The 16280-nt window shown below is 36.0% G+C and overlaps 2 protein-coding genes and 1 pseudogene across 2 annotated transcripts; 2 read left to right on the top strand and 1 right to left on the bottom strand.

Moving 5' to 3' along the window:
* The first annotated feature begins 4726 nt into the window (after positions 1-4726).
* LOC124925831 lies at positions 4727-7125 on the top strand. The gene is made up of 4 exons (XM_047465946.1): positions 4727-4849; positions 5412-5576; positions 5646-6200; positions 6454-7125. The coding sequence occupies exons 1-4, from the start codon at positions 4727-4729 to the stop codon at positions 7123-7125; spliced, it is 1515 nt and encodes a 504-aa protein (XP_047321902.1).
* A 3955-nt stretch (positions 7126-11080) lies between these two features.
* Positions 11081-13688, bottom strand: LOC124925823 (annotated as a pseudogene).
* A 100-nt stretch (positions 13689-13788) lies between these two features.
* LOC124921992 (F-box protein PP2-B11-like) lies at positions 13789-14241 on the top strand. The gene has a single exon (XM_047462704.1). The coding sequence runs from the start codon at positions 13794-13796 to the stop codon at positions 14226-14228; it is 435 nt and encodes a 144-aa protein (XP_047318660.1). The 5' UTR covers positions 13789-13793; the 3' UTR covers positions 14229-14241.
* Positions 14242-16280: the final 2039 nt, after the last annotated feature.

The following is a 16280-nucleotide window of genomic DNA, read 5'->3' as shown; positions in this document are numbered from 1 at the left end:
CTTTTGCAGACTTACATGAAGGTATAAATGCTTTACATGAATGTGTAATTGTTTTTACATAAATGTGTTAGTGATTTTACATGAACATTTATATATATTTAATATATAATTATATAAAATTTAAAATAATTTAAATAATTTTTTTAAATATCTTACAAATAAATTTTTAAATATTTTGTTTTACAAATTCATTTAAATATATTACAAAAAAAATGAATGTTTTGTTTTACAAATTCATTTAAATATATTTACAAAATAATTTAAATATCTTTCAAAAATAATTAAAAATATGTTGTTATATGTATATATTTAATATAAAATTATATAATTATATAAATTTTTAAATAAATTTTCAAAATATATTTTAATACATTACAAACAAATTTATGCATATTGAATATATAAATATATACATTATAAAATAATTTGTACAAATTCATTTGAATATATCACAATTATAAAATATAATTATAATCATTCATAAAAATTAATTTAAATATCTCAAATCACATAATTTATGATTATTATTTTAAACAGATCTTCAAATAAAATTATATTAATTCATAATTATTATTTTATATATATCAGAAATAAAATTATATGAATTATTATTTAATTATTTAAATACATCACAAATAAATTTATAAACATATTTGTAAGATATTTAAATAAATTTATTTTAATTATTTTATATAATTATATATATATATATATATAAAATAACATGTTAAAAAAATTCTGTAATATATTTAAATGAATTTTTAAAATAAAATATTTTAAAATTTATTTGTAATATATTTTAAAAAAATTATTTAAATTATTTTATATTTTATATAATTATATATTAAATATATAAAAATGTTTATGTAAAACCACTAATACATGTAAAAAATATTACAGCGCGCTAATAGGAGTGAAGCAAACTTCACTAGGTATTTACAATTGTAAGATATTTAAATAAATTTACTTTAATTATTTTATATTTTATCATGTTCAAAAATTTATGTTATATATAATTATATAGACGATAAAATAATTAATATGTTTATTCTTTATTTATTATTTTGTAGATTTATATGAAAATATAAATGATTTTTAAATATTGAATAAATGATTTTACATGAATTAATAAGTGAATTTACATGAGTGAAGTGAAGTAAGGTTCACTAAAGAACACTTCCTAATGTGCCTTCCTTTGCAATGTGATTCTCAAACATAATTTTACATGAATGAAGTTGACCCATAATTATATTCGGGTTTCAAGTTTTTTTCTTTATTTCAACCCAAAATATAATTTAATAATATAATAATAATAAATATAATTTAATAATGTAATAATAATGTTGTATTATGATTGGTCAAAAATAAAATAAAAAGTATTCAGTAACAAAAAAAGATCTAGCAGAATATCCGATCTGCGAAAATTAGCAATTAGACCTTTTCTTTTTGTGAGTCAATGATGACAACTACATAGCACTAAGTTTACCTATCAACTTAAATATAATATTTAATTTTCTTACATACAAAAAAATAAACATAAGACATATAACTGTGATTAAATGTATATCATAACATATACCTATAAGGCTATAAACTCTTAAAAATATAAATTTAGACAAAAATATTAATATATTTGATGCTAAAACAAACTATTATTACTATTTTTTGTAATTTGTCAAACAACCCTAATTAGCAACCTAATATATATGCTCTCATTTCCCAATATTTTTTAGTATAGAATTAAATTACTAAATTATTAGATTATGTGTAATTGTTAATTTAAAAAAATATTGTTTTTATATATTGTGCCGATTAATATGTTTGAAAATGTAAAACATTATATTGTTATATTTTCTAATTTTGAATTGAAAATGTAAAACAATTTCTTTAATCCATTTTTTTTTAGAAGTTTGCATAATAAATAGTTAACTCCTATCCAAAAACATATATATAATTTGTTATAAATTATTCAAAAAAATATAAAACAGATTCAAGAACTAACCAAAATCATGCTCACATAGCATAAATAAAAATCACATTCAATCATCCCCTCTCATGCCCTCTCATGGTCTAGCGATAATAAGATATGGATATTAACCCTAAGTTCTTGGTTCGAGCCCGTCAGACAGCAAATTCTGCGTTTAATTAAATGATTAAGTGTGTGTGCGGGCTAAATAATTAATCCGTTGTCCCATTTTTTTTTTCAAATTACATACTTAATCCGTTGTCACATTTTTGGCAATAAAAGACGATTACTAACCCTAAGTTTCCGGGGGTTCGAGGTCATGCGACAAATTCTATGTCTGATTAAATGGTTAAGTGAATTTGCAGGTTACTTAATTAATCTTTTTTCCCTTTTTTTATCAAAAAAAAATAATCACATTCAATCAAAAATATAAAGTAGTTATATCTCAAAATCACGTTTGATACGAAAGGTTAAAACTTCAAGAGGCAGGAGATTCTGCGTTTTCTCACTCCTTTAGGAAATGTATAGTTATATTATTAATTGTTTTTAATTATATAATACAGCTAATGTTATATAATTGTTAACATAATATTAAAAAAAATGATTCTATTCAATAAATAAAGAATTTATTAGAAATAAGAGTTGAATAATTAAACAGCTGTCAAAATGAATTATTAAACCTACTTTGAAAAATGAATTTATATCTCTTAATAATTGATGTGTAAGTTAATTTATTTTTAAAAGAAAGTTAAATATATAAAATTAACTGGCCAGTCCATTAATATGATTAAAAATAGAAATTAATTATTTTTTGTCAATATAAACCAAAAGTGTGATCTCCCGTATATCTCTATGATCTCTCTCTTTAATTAATTACTATTTGCTTTCCTCCTATAACTTGTGCATTTGAAATATTGAAGAAACAATAGAGAGAGAGGAATGGATTTGTTCAACAAACTGACAGAAAATTGCATAACGAAAGTGATCTCCCTTACGAGTCCCCAAGATGCCTGCAGAATTTCTGTAATGGGGTCCATCTTCAGATCGGCGGCAGATTCCGACTCTGTTTGTTCATTATCATTTTCTGCTTTTTTTTTTTCATCGGTGGTTTTTGTATGTTAGTGTAATGTTAAGTGTTTCTGTTCAGTATATATTTTTTGCCAGTAGGGTTTCTGTTCAGTATATTTTTGTTGCCATTAGGGTTTCGCTAGGTACTTTCCGATTCGGTAAGTACCTAGCGATTCGCTAAATACCTAGTTGTGGTCGATCATTTTCTGGTTTTTTGTTTATGGATTTTGGTCTTTGCATGTTAAGTTTAAGTGTTTGTTTCAGATTTTTTGTTTAGGGTTTTTGCATGTTAAGGGTTTCTAATTAGTTTCGTATTGTTTCCGATTCGGTAATGCTGTCTTATGTTCAGTTAACGGTGTCGCCCGGTACCTCTCGATTCGCTAAGTGCCTCCCGAATCGCTAGGTACCTCCCGATTCGCTAAGTTCTAACGTTGTATGTGTTTGTTCTAACATTTTTGATGATGTTGTTTCCTTTTGTAGATGGAAGAAACAACTGTTACTGAGTTTCCCGGTCGGATTTCGTGGAAAAGTGCCCTCACCCTGAAGAAGATTGTGAATAAGTTCGAGGAAATGGATCTTCTGGAGAGTGTGTACAATACCCAGTTCAGATCATTATTCACAGCCCCCCTCTTGCAGTTCTCAGGAAGTATTGTACATCAAATGTTGTTGAGGAGGTTAAGCTCAAACTCCAAGGAGATAACTTTCATGGTGAATGGGCAAAAACTTGTATTTGGTATGAAGGAGTATGCGTTGGTTACCGGCCTATGTTTCGGCTTTTATCCTGAGTTGGACCAAGAAAAATTGCGCTGTTGTCCACCTCTCTCGGTTAAATACTTTAAAGGGAGCATGAGTGTGAAAATGTGCGACTTCGAGAAGGCTTTTTTCAAATGCAAAGACAAGGAAGATGCATTCAAGATGGGGCTGGTATGCCTGATTTGCCAGTACCTATTCACATTTGACCTAAAAAGAGTTATATTTCCAAAAATACTCAACATGGTGGAAGACAAGGACACTTTCCTCCAATATCCATGGGGGAAGGTCACCTTTAGAGCCACCCTCAAGGGTTTAAACAAGAACATGAAACATCTCTGTACCTCATTTTTTGACAAGAAGGAGAAGGCTGAACAACCTTATGCTCCTTTTGCATATAACATCTATGGGTTCGCATTGGCACTTCAAGTGTGGACGTATGAGGTCATCGAAAACTTTATCCCTAAATTCGCCAGAAGGAATCAGATTAATGACCCTCTACGCCCAAGGTTGTTACTCTATCATTCCAACAGGAAAAACACATCGATGGAGGTAAAGACTGCCCTAGAGACCACGGATGTGACTGAGATGGAAGAGTCCTCCATGGAGAAGAGGTTATACAGTGGTGATGTATTTGAGCAAATCGACGAGACAGCTGATGATTTTTTTGAGGGATTTACTGATGAGAAGGTAATAAAAGATGATTTTGATGAAGATGATGAAAGTGAAGATGAAGAAGTTACTCCGATTCCCCCCAAACCTGCCACGAGGAAGAGAAAGGCTGATGCTACTCTTAAAGAAGCAGCCAACTTGAAGAAGAAGCTTGCTTATGAATCGATTCCGGCCCGCATTCTTACTCCCCCATCCGCGACCTCAAGTCCTCGGGCTGACACACCTTCTCCTCGAGCTCCAACACCTACTGATGGATGTGATTTTAATGAGATGGAGGAGCTGAAAATAGAGATGAAAGAGGAGATGAAAAAGATGAAAACAGAGCTCATCAAAGAGCTAAAAATCACAATCCAAGAAACTCAACAAGAAAACATTGAGTCATTCAAGAAGATGGTTTTTAATATGTCCAAATAGTTGTTAGAAAAATCCAACAAAAGGATGTCCATATTATTAACCAGATTAGATGATATGGAGGAGAATATAAAGAAGAAGAAGAGTAAGAAGAAGGATTCTAAGAAGGCTGTGAAGGTCGAAGTGGAAAAGAATACTGAGGTATGGAGATATTGAATTTTGCACTTTACATTTCATTTCGTTAAGTACATATCTGATCTGACCAGTACCTATTTTGCAGGTTAAGGATTGTAAGAAGGATGTCGAAGTTGAGAAGAGCAAGGTTGAACAGGAGGAGGAGGAGAAGAAAGAGGTATTCTGCGTACTTTTCGTTTCGCTAAGTTAGTATTTTTCGTTTCGCAAAGTACTTTTCGTTTCGCTAAGTTAGTATTTTTCGTTTCGCAAAGTACTTTCCGTTTCTCTAAGTTAGTATTTTTCGTTTCGCAAAGTATTTTTCGTTTCGCTAAGTTAGTATTTTTCGTTTCGCAAAGTACTTTTCGTTTCGCAAGTTACTTGTTGTCGATTCGCTAAGTTTGTACTGACCAGAATTTTGTCTATTTTGTAGGAGATGATAGCGATGCAGGAGACTGTGGGGGATGATGAGAAGGTGAATGATGGGACTGATGGGAAGAAAGACGATGTAATGGAGGACAATGAGAAGGTGGAGGATGAACAAAAAGAGGACGGTGAGAAGATGGAGGACGCACAGAAGGTGGAGACCGATGAGAAGGTGGATGATGATGAAAAGATGGATGAGGATAAGGTGGAGAACGATGAGAAGGTCGATGATGATGAGAAGGTGGAGGATGAAAGAAAAGACAACGATGAGAAGGTCGATGATGATGAGAAGGTGGAGGATGAACGAAAAGACAACGATGCGAAGGTGGAGGACGTAAAGATGGAGGTTGAGGCTAAATTGGAGGACGGTGAGAAGCTGGATGGTGTGGCTAAGGTGGATGATGTGAAGGTTGATCTGAAACTGAAGGTGAAGGATTTGAAGGTGAAGGATGAGAAGACTGTGGGGGATGTGAAGGCACAGACAAATGATGACAATGATGACAATGACGATTTCCAGTTATACAATACTCCTCCTAAAGGAAATTATGGGAGGAGAGTGAGGAAGCCGAAAAAAGATGACTCGTACACCAACCCTTCCTTGTCAAAAATGCCCAAGACAAAGGATCCTATGAAAGTGAATCACCTTCAAAAATTTGAAGATGAGCTGCTGGATAAAGTAAAGGCGTGGTTGGATGATCCAAAAACCGATAATTCGACAACGGATTTACATACGGTTCAAGCAAAGAAGGAAGTGTTGGTTAGAATTGTAACAAGGTTTACATGGATTGAAGACACTGTAAGTCGTGCAAATCAATTCATTAATCTTCGTTTCGCCAAGTACTCATCGTTTCGCTAAGTACTCGTCGTTTCGCCAAGTACTTGTCGTTTCGCCAAGTACTTGTCGATTCGCTAAGTACCTCTCGTTTCGCCAAGTACTTGTCGATTCGCTAAGTACCTCTCGTTTTGCCAAGTACTCTTCGTTTCGCTAAGTACTTAGTCAATGTTGTTTGATATGTACTGAATGTATGTTGTATGCTCCCATTGTGCAGGAAATCGATGCATTCTGCCATCTTCTGCGGAAAAGGATTTCCTGCTATCCCAAGACATATAAAAATACACATGCGGCAATTGGGGATTGCGTATTGTCGGATAGAATCAGGCGACAGCACAGGGCTTTTATTAAGGATCCTGCCAAATATCCAGTCGACGAATTCAAAGACTATTGTATGGGCGCACCACATAGATATATGCCAGAATGGTCAACAATTGACGATGTCTACATGCCAGTGAACATTAACCAGAAACATTGGATTTTGTGTGTAGCACGTCTTCAAAAGTACCGCATTGACGTGTACGACTGTGATGCCTATCTTTATAAGAATCTGGATCCTTATTTGAAACCCTTCTGCGACATGATTCCAATTATATTCGCCAAAACAATCACTCCCGGTGAGAGGGTAAGGTATCCTAATTTCAACTTCGAAGGCCCCATCCAACCAATGACTTACAAACGGTTTCCACACCCCAAAGTGAAAACCGCTGCTGCTAAGGTTGGAGAAGTCCCACGGGCAACAGAGAGCGGGGACTGTGGGGTCTTCACGCTAATGTACATGGAACACTTGACCGCTAATCAACCCGTGCATAATGTGACCTCAGAAAATATGGGATTTTTTAGGCAGAAGATGGTGGTCCGGTTATTCCATCAGATTATGGAACCTTAAACATTATTTTTTGTAAATTGGATAACTTATTTTGATGTATTGTAAATACTTGATGAATATGTTGGAAGTTGGATTATGTATTGTAAATTATTTTGTGTAAATTGATGTATTGTAAAATTTTGACCCTTCAACCTACAAAAAAGATAAGTTAGTAGCCTTCGTTTCGCCAAGTACTCTTCGTTTCGCCCAGTACTTTTCGTTTCGCCAAGTACCCTTCGTTTCGCTAAGTGCCTCCCGTTTCGCTAAGTGCCTCCCGTTTCGCTAAGTTCCTCCCGTTTCGATAAGTTCCTCCCGTTTCGCTAAGTTCCTCCCGTTTCGATAAGTTAATACTCATATACTACTACTATTAGAACATACAACAAAAACCTTAAACCTAAATTAACAACATACCAGTACCCCATAGTTCAATTAACAACATATATTACAACATAGTATCTATCAAGCTAAAGGTTCATATTGTTGAGATGATGAGTCATGCTGCTTAGATGATGAGTCATGCTGCTTAGATGATGAAGCTCGTGCAGTAGATGGTGCAGGCATCACTGCTTTGCATGTTGCCCTATTATGTCCAAGCCCAGCACATGAGCTGCATCGTCTCGGGATCTTACGGACCTCACTCTGGGATGACCTACGCTTTGTTTGTGGCCTGCCTTTCTTAACCTTCACATTTGGTTTAAGACACGAACGTTGCTTAATATGTTCGGGAACATCGCAATTTTCTTCATCACCGGGAGGATAACATGTCTCGACATATGAATTTATCCAACACTCAGTTGTGTAATACCTGTGTGTAGGGAAAATATAACGAATTATTAATTGGTTAAACAGAATGAACACGTGAGCTAGATATTAATACCTTGAACAGAAGTCATAAGAAACCAAATTCCGACTACGGGCAGCAGCCATTGCATGCGTACAAGGAAGTCCCGAAACTTCGAATACTCTACAAGTGCAGTTCATGTCTTTCAAATTGACTTTGAAATGGGACTGATTGTCATGCACATAAAACTCGAATCGGTTAAGCGATTAGACTGTATAGAATCTGGCCTTCTCGAATCCCTCACGTAACACCTTCTCATAATTTGGAGATAAAACTTTTTCGTGATTAGACGCTCTTTCTCTTCTATCGTTAAACCATTGTTATATTGTGAATCTTAAATACTCAGCCATTTCTGAAATGGGATACTTTCTGGCTTCCCTGCTCTGACTATTGAAACTCTCAGCATAATTGCTTGTCAGTTGATTGTATCGCTTACCGGGAAAAAATGCTCTACTCCATCTTGGGAATCCAATTTCTTCCAAATAGGCAGCAATCCTGTGATCTTTAACCTTGATTTTCTCAAACCAACGATTAAATTCGTGGACAGTGTATGCCCTTGAAGCCGAATCAAACTCCGCATGACACTTATCACTTTTGAATTTGGCCACAATATTCATCTTTATGTGATATGTGCACGCACCGTGGTCTACTTCTGGGAAAACAGCACACAAGGCATTAGCGATGCTTGGGTGTCTGTCGGATACGAAGACGAGATCATCAACTAATCCAATTGCGTCTCTCAGTTTTTGCATGAAATAAGTCCAGGAGTTATTATTCTCTGAATCAACAACGCCGAATGCGACAGGATATAGTTGCTCATTCGCATCCAATGCAATAGCCACCAATAATTGACCACCCACCTTGTGCTTAAGAAAACTAGCATCAACACATAATACAGGACGGCAAAAGGATTTGAAACCCCTAATTGAGAGGCCTAGGGACATGAACATATACTTGAAGTGACCGAGCTCGTCTCTCTGTATGTCGGTTATGGTACCAGGATTACACTTCTCCAACATGTAAAGGTATGATGGCAGTATTCCATAAGAATCCTCTACTGTTCCTCGCACCGCTATTAAAGCATTTTCCCTTGCCCTCCATGCCTTATTATAAGTCAAAAATATCCCATAAGTTGTCTGCATGTCTTCAATTATTTTCTTAGGCAAGTGGTTATGATGATGGTCCATGTACTTGCTCTTCACGCACTGCCCAATAACCCATGCTGGTGTTTGCATTTTTTTTCTTGGGCCTCGACAAAGTTGAGCATGAGTGTTGATGCTCAAATGTCCGGATCTCAAACATCTCAGAAAACTTACCTTTCACAGCCCGCAAACTCCACTTGCATGTCTCATCCAAACATTTGATTTCCCAAAGATTTTTTCCTTGACTTCTCCACTTTGAATTCAAAATGATTGGTCATCGCATATTTATATAGAGCAAGTTGAAGTTCTTTTTTATTTTCAAACAACGAACCAACTTCCAATACGGTTTCACTAGTTAATGCCATCGCAAATGTGGGGTCTGGCGGTGATGTGTTTGTCGGGTCTGTCGATGGTGTACCCATTGAAGATCGTCTTGCACTAGATGGTGTACCCATTGATGATCTTCTTGCACTTGTTGGTGTACCATTTGATGCCTTTCTTGCACTAGTTGGTGTACCCAATGATAATCTTCTTGCACTTGGTTGTATAGGTATTGATGCTTTTTCACCACTATTAACATGCAAGTCCTGAGTAAGTGGGATGTGAGGCAAAGAGGTTTCTCCGGCTTCATTTTGACTTTCAACAAAGAATTCCAAGGGTACAACAGGTGGAACAAATTTCTGAGTAAGTTGTGGTGGTAGTATACTTTCTTGAGTTGGGTATGTAAGTAGTGGTATCTTTTCTTTACTAAACGCTGACTTCTCCACTACAGATACACACAATGGTGACACTGTTCGACCCAAAATCAAGCGTGATAGATATGTGTTCAAATCCCCATCATTATCAATAAAAACAGATTTTGGATTTCTGATATTCGGAATATCATACTTCACTTGGAGCACTAAATCGTATGCTGATATCTGGAGATTAAGTCTATCGTAGAGTATATCAAGTAATTCAGCATAACGAGTATTTTGGGGTAGATCAAATGTTTTGATTGAAGATGCATCAAAATACAGTATTCCATCAGCATCAAGTTTCCACTCTCCATTATAGAAAACGAAAACTTCAGCTGCAATATAAAATCATGATTTGATTTAGAGACGGATAATTAATACTTCGCGAATCGCTATGAACTTAGCGAAACGGGAAGGCCTTCGCGAATCGTAAGGCACTTAGCGAAACGAGAAGTCCTTCGCGAATCGCTGGGCACTTAGCGAAACGGGAAGTAAATCCTAATCAATCTCAGAAAACGAACATCAATAAAACATGCTTCAAATAGACGTACCTATTGGAACAGTGCTCGTGCACGTCGTCGAGCTCATAGTGGATTTCGAACGAACTTCGCCGCCGAGATCTCCGACGAGATCGCCGCCGCCGCCGCCGGAGTTTAGAGAGAAGGAGGAGAAGAGCGGGAAGAGAGAGAAGGAGAAGAAAAGAAATGAAAAAAAAGTACGGAGGTTATATTAAATAGTCACTAGTAAAAAAAGAGGTATCAGTAAGGGCGAAAACCGTTACTGAAAGCATCAAAAGCCGTTACTGAAAACCATCAGTAACGGTAAATAAAACCGTTACCATTCGTTACAGACACACTCGTCACAGAAACTTCTTAGGTATCAGTAACGGCTTTCGAAAGCCGTTACTGATAGTCATTGAACAACAGTAACAGTACTAGCCGAGGTAAACCGTCACAGAAACTTTTCAGGTATCAGTAACGGTTTTCGAAAACCGTTACTGATAGTCATTGAACAACAGTAATGGTACTAGCCGAGTTAAAACCGTTACTGTTGTTCAATGACTATCAGTAACGGCTTTCAAAAACCGTTACTGATACCTGAGAAGTTTTTGTGACGGATTTTGTTTTGTTAAACCGTTACATAGCAAATTACAGTAACGGGTTTTTAATGCATAAAACCGTTACTAAATAATAATCGTTTTTTTATATATATTTCATATTCATTTGTACCTATATAAACCTAACATTCAAATATGATCAAAATCGAATCCCCCAACAATACCTGCAAAGAGGGACTTTACAAAGATCAGGATTATCGCAGATGGAAGAGTGGAGTTGAAGCAGCTACCACTTTCGCTTGTATCGGTAACAACTGCTGTTAACTCTCCTCTTGCACGTTGAGAAATGGCGGAACAGGAGCTGCAAGCCTTGGTAGGTTGCGAACTTCTGACATGGAACCTTCTTCTTGTTCCCCGGCGGCTCTATGTCGTAAGGGCCTATGTTTGTACATCCTTCTGTGCAGATGTGCTCTAAACACTCCATTGCTTCGCTTAGCTGTAAACACAGCCTCTTCTCCTCCCTACGCTTTCTTCTCATTTTCCTCCTCTGTTTTCATCAATATCAGTTATCAGTATTGGAATTTCATAAAAATTGGTTAGATATGAGATTGGATGTTTACCGATTCAATTTCGTCTATGAACTGGAGAATCTCAAGCTCCAGGCAAGGATCATTCTCCTGGAGGAACTTCCATCCCACTGTTTTCTGAACAAACTTTATGTTGGCTGATACAAGTTTCATGGTGCGGAAGTAAAGCTCGGATGCATCACAGAGCCTCGCCAGCTGAAGCGTATCGATGGCGTCGTAGATCTTAAGCCGTTGAATCAGTGCTTTCGCACATCGTTGCTTCAGCAGTTGAACGGAGAACACATGAGATAGTGTCAGCAGGTGAAATCCATACATGTTCATCTCTTCTTCTGTGCATCTGTAAACAACATTGTAGAAGAAAATTCTCTGTTACTACTACATACTACTCATCATCAATTCATCCGTGATGATGATTTTAGGCTTTACTTATTATCATTGAGAGAAACTAACCTGGAGGAATAGAGAAATCGAACGAATACGGCGACGGCTTCGGTAGGAACGCCTAATATCTGAATTGTCCTATTATTATCAAAATTCTTATTCTGCCGATGATCTATGATGTTCTTCAGCACAGAAGACGCCGATGCCTGCAAATAATTATTATAATTTAACAATTCATTTCTCAACTGTTCCGATATATCTACTGCCTGCATAAGAAAAAGCTCTAAGAACAACAAATCGGCTTTTGTTTTGAGATTCAGATTGAACAGAAAAGAAATTGAATATAAAATTCTCAGATTAATCGGAGTCACAAGTGGAATAATACCAGGATGCTGGGGTGGACAGGAATGCGGATTCCTCCGGTGGTGAGAACATAAATAACTTCGTCGGAGTATATCTGCTGCTGCTGATCGGAAGATAATGATTGACCTATATAAACCTAACATTCAAATAATTTAAGAAGTAAAACCCTAAGATAAACAAATGAAGAAGTGTTTACTTACCTGAATGCAGAAGAACTAGCGACGGTGGAAGAATTCTATTTGAACCAGCGGCGGAAGAGGAAGAAGAACCCGCGGAGGAACCGGAGAAGAAGAAGACAGAGCGGAGAAGAAGAAGAACTTACCTGTTTGTAGATCGAAGACGACGAATTACGTACTCTTTCTTGTTTGCAGATCGACGGCGGCGGCGGAGGAAGAAAACAGAGGAGAAGAGAGAAGAAAGAAAGAAGAAAAAAGAAAGAGAAAGGCGTAACGAGGTAAAATTAGAGTATTAGTAACGGCTTTAGATAAACCGTTACAGATAAGAATTCCACAAATCTTATCATGAGACAGTATCAGTAACGGTTATACTAAAATCGTTACTGATAACCTTGTAGAAGATGAAACGTCAATTAACGTATTAGTAACGGTTATGAGTAAACCGTTACTGATACGTATCAGTAACGGTATCTGTCTAAAACCGTTACTGATAAGAATCTCACAAATCTTATCACGAGACAGTGTCAGTAACGGTTATATTAAAAATCGTTACTGATATTCTTGAAGTAGACGAAACGTCAGAAACGTATTAGTAGCGGTTATGAGTAAACCGTTACAGATTCTTATTAGTAACGATGTCTGTCTAAAACCGTTACTAATAAGAATCTCACAAATCTTATCATGAGACAGTATCAGTAACGGTTATACTAAAACCGTTACTGATACCTTTAATTTGAAAAATTAAAATTAACTTGTTATTATCTGTAACGGTTTTTTCTTATGTCCGTTACTGTTTCCTTCTATTAGTAACGGTCTTTAATAGCCGTTACTGATATGTTTATAACAGTAACGGTCTTTAATAGCCGTTACTGATAAAAATCTTCAGTAAGGGCGTTCGGCCGCCGTTACTAAGCATCGTTACAGAAACCTATTTTTTCACTAGTGAGTAAGGGAAATTTGGACATTTCACATATCGTTACTTCGCGAAACGATAAGTGACTTAGCGTTTCGCGACAAGGGCAAAATCGTCCAAAAAAAATAAAATCACCACGAGCGCAATTAAATTATCAATTTTCCACCAGGTCAAATAACCCAGTTTGTAAGGTCATTTCGTCAAATTTCCCAACTAAGGTACCTACTAATAATTAATAATAATGGGTTCTCAATTGTTTTGGGTATAATTTGATTTTTCAAATAAATATATATATATATATAGCTTTTCATTGGAAAAACGAACTGGGCGGAAGTGTTACATGTTGGCTAGTAGAGACCTCAGCATTACATGGAGTAATTCCCCCATGTACTGAAGATTTAGATCTCTACCCGAATCCAGGTTTTATTAATTTCCAACTGTAGATAATATTTATCTATTTATCCATGTGATCTTCATATCCATTAAATCGTTATGAACTACAGATTCCCCGAGGTGGCAGAGCTGATCGACGTCTGTTGGCTTGAAATTAATGGAAAGCTAAGTACTGAGGAGCTGTCCCGAAACACGTTGTATGGGATTTACCTGGTATTCAATCTGACATCTGAAGCATATGGTATGGATTTTGATGAATCGGTGGAAGTTTCATGTGGGATAATGGGAGGAGCTGCTGCATCCGAAACTCAAACTGTTATTCTCGACCGTAGGAGAAGTAGTAGCAGCAGCAGCGGAGTAGGGAATGAGCCAAAGGTGAGAAGAGATAGGTGGTTGGAGATAAAGATGGGAGAGTATTTCAGTCTGAATGGAGAAGATGATGGTGGTGATCTCGTGATGAGTTTGAAGGAGGTTGAAAGACTCAATTGGAAGACAGGTCTCATTGTGGAGGGCATTGAGATCCGTCCACAATAGATGCTACTCATTTTATTTTGATTCATCTATTCATATTTGGAAGATTTGGTAAAATTGTACGTGTCAAATAATTACAAAAATATTGTATTATTATTAGAACAAAAAAACTACGATTCCTTATACTCCTTCAATTAATTAATGACATATTTGATGAGGAAGTGGGATGAAATGCCTTAATAAAGGGCCTAAATACAAAACTAGACCCCGTTCGATAATGTTGGTAAAAAGGGCCTTTTTGTCATGCGAAAAGTCCGTAAAGCCCCTTGCGCGCCTAATTTACTGCTCAATTACGAGAAATGTCACTTGCGTGGTTTTATCTAAAACGTGTGAGTTCATATACGCGTTTTAGATAAAACGCGTGAGTGACATTTCCCATAAATGGAAAGTCGAGAAACGTCATTCACGCGTTTATGAACTCACGCGTTTTAGATGAAAATGTGTGAATGACATTTCTCGTCTTTCATTGTATATATAATTTTTTTGCCCTAATTAAAATAAACCCCATTCACGAATATCGACTCTCTCACTTTCCCCGCTCTAACTCTACTCTCAAACCCTAATCCCCTGAAGACCACGACTATGACCATAAGCAGCAGCTGACTACGACGACTACGACCACGACCTCTCCGTTTGAAGTCGTGACCCACTACTCTTCGTTCTCAAAATAGGTATGTTTATTTTATGTTATTTAGTGATTATGAACACTAGGTTGGTTAAATTATAGTATAGTTAGGTTGTTACGCGTATAATAGTATAACTCCTGAATGAATGTGAATCAAAGATAGATGTTACGCATAATTTGCTCACTCACGCGTATTGTTTCCCACTCACGCGAAATACTCACTGAGGAAGAGTTTTCTAGTATATTTCATAGAAATACAATGTGGCAAGAGTTTTCCACAAGTTTGCTTCAATGGACCTATTGGATAGGGGGCTCCTATCCCATTAGATTCATTGAAGCAAACTTATGGAAAAGTTGCTGCATTGAATTTCCTGAAACTCTAACAGCAAACTCCTCTTCGGTTATGGTTTACGCCATCTTCAAAAAGCAAACAACCGAAGTAATTCTTGTAATGTTGTTGAAATGTTTTCAATTGCATCTCAAGTACTTTTTTGCTTTGATGGAGAGTGAAAAACTACGAATGATATTACTCATTTTTCTGTAAAGTCAAACAACGGTATGATTGTTCCCCAAAATTCTACTTATGCCCAATTAGTTAATATAATCTATTCAGCTACTGATGTTGACAAATCTAAATATGATTTATTGCTTCAAACCAAGTATAATGTTCCTAGCATGAATGTCAAATTTTCTTATATAACTGATATCAAAAAAGATGTGGATATGAAGTTCTTTTTACATGAAGCAGTTTCAGTTTACAACCGCACTCTATTGTGTGTATCCTTAGTAGAGAAGTCACTACCTAGAAATCCAACAAACTCAACTCAAGAAAGTTTAAGTTGTTCTAGAAATTGATGATCCTGACGTATTCCCGAAGCAGCGGGAGGTTTTCTTTGAAACTGAAAATGACATTGAAGATGAACCATGTTTGCGTCTGATGAGGGGGATGATGATTGGGTTCTTATTACCCAACCTAGTAGTGCTGCTTGGGTTGCTAGTACCAATCCAAACAGTGTTTGGGTTCTTAGAATTGGGTTCCAACCAAGCTGCAGTGATTGGGTTGCTAGTAACATACCTAACATTGAAAATCTGATACTTGAGTCATTAACTTTGGAAATTGAAGTTAGTTCGTTGTTTGAGAATAAAAGAGAACTTCAAATGATGTTACATAAATATGCGATGGCTAATCATTTTGAATTCAAAGTGGTGAAGTCAAAAAAAAATATTTGGGTGGTGAAATGTTTAGATCAGAATTGCAAGTGGAGATTGCGTGTTGTGAAAGGAAATTTTTTGGAAATGTTTGAGATTTGGAAATTTGTAAAAGATCATACATGTTCAATTGTGACAAGGCGAGAGAATGAAAGACAAACATCATCATGGGTTATTGGGGAATGCATGAAGAGCAAAGACATGGACCATCACCATGACCA

The sequence above is a fragment of the Impatiens glandulifera genome, chromosome 1 (assembly GCF_907164915.1).
Source record: "Impatiens glandulifera chromosome 1, dImpGla2.1, whole genome shotgun sequence".
Classification (NCBI taxonomy): Eukaryota; Viridiplantae; Streptophyta; class Magnoliopsida; order Ericales; family Balsaminaceae; genus Impatiens; species Impatiens glandulifera.
This window is presented reverse-complemented; position numbering and strand designations above follow the sequence as displayed.

Bases quoted from the DNA above. Each gene is read 5' to 3' on its own strand.
- LOC124921992 (XM_047462704.1), top strand. From the start codon at position 13,794: ATGAACTACAGATTCCCCGAGGTGGCAGAGCTGATCGACGTCTGTTGG.
- LOC124925831 (XM_047465946.1), top strand. From the start codon at position 4,727: ATGGAGGAGCTGAAAATAGAGATGAAAGAGGAGATGAAAAAGATGAAA. The intron at 5,577-5,645 runs GTGGATGATGAT...GATGATGAGAAG, and splicing joins AGGTGGAGACCGATGAGAAG to GTGGAGGATGAAAGAAAAGA. The intron at 6,201-6,453 runs GTAAGTCGTGCA...CCCATTGTGCAG, and splicing joins TTACATGGATTGAAGACACT to GAAATCGATGCATTCTGCCA.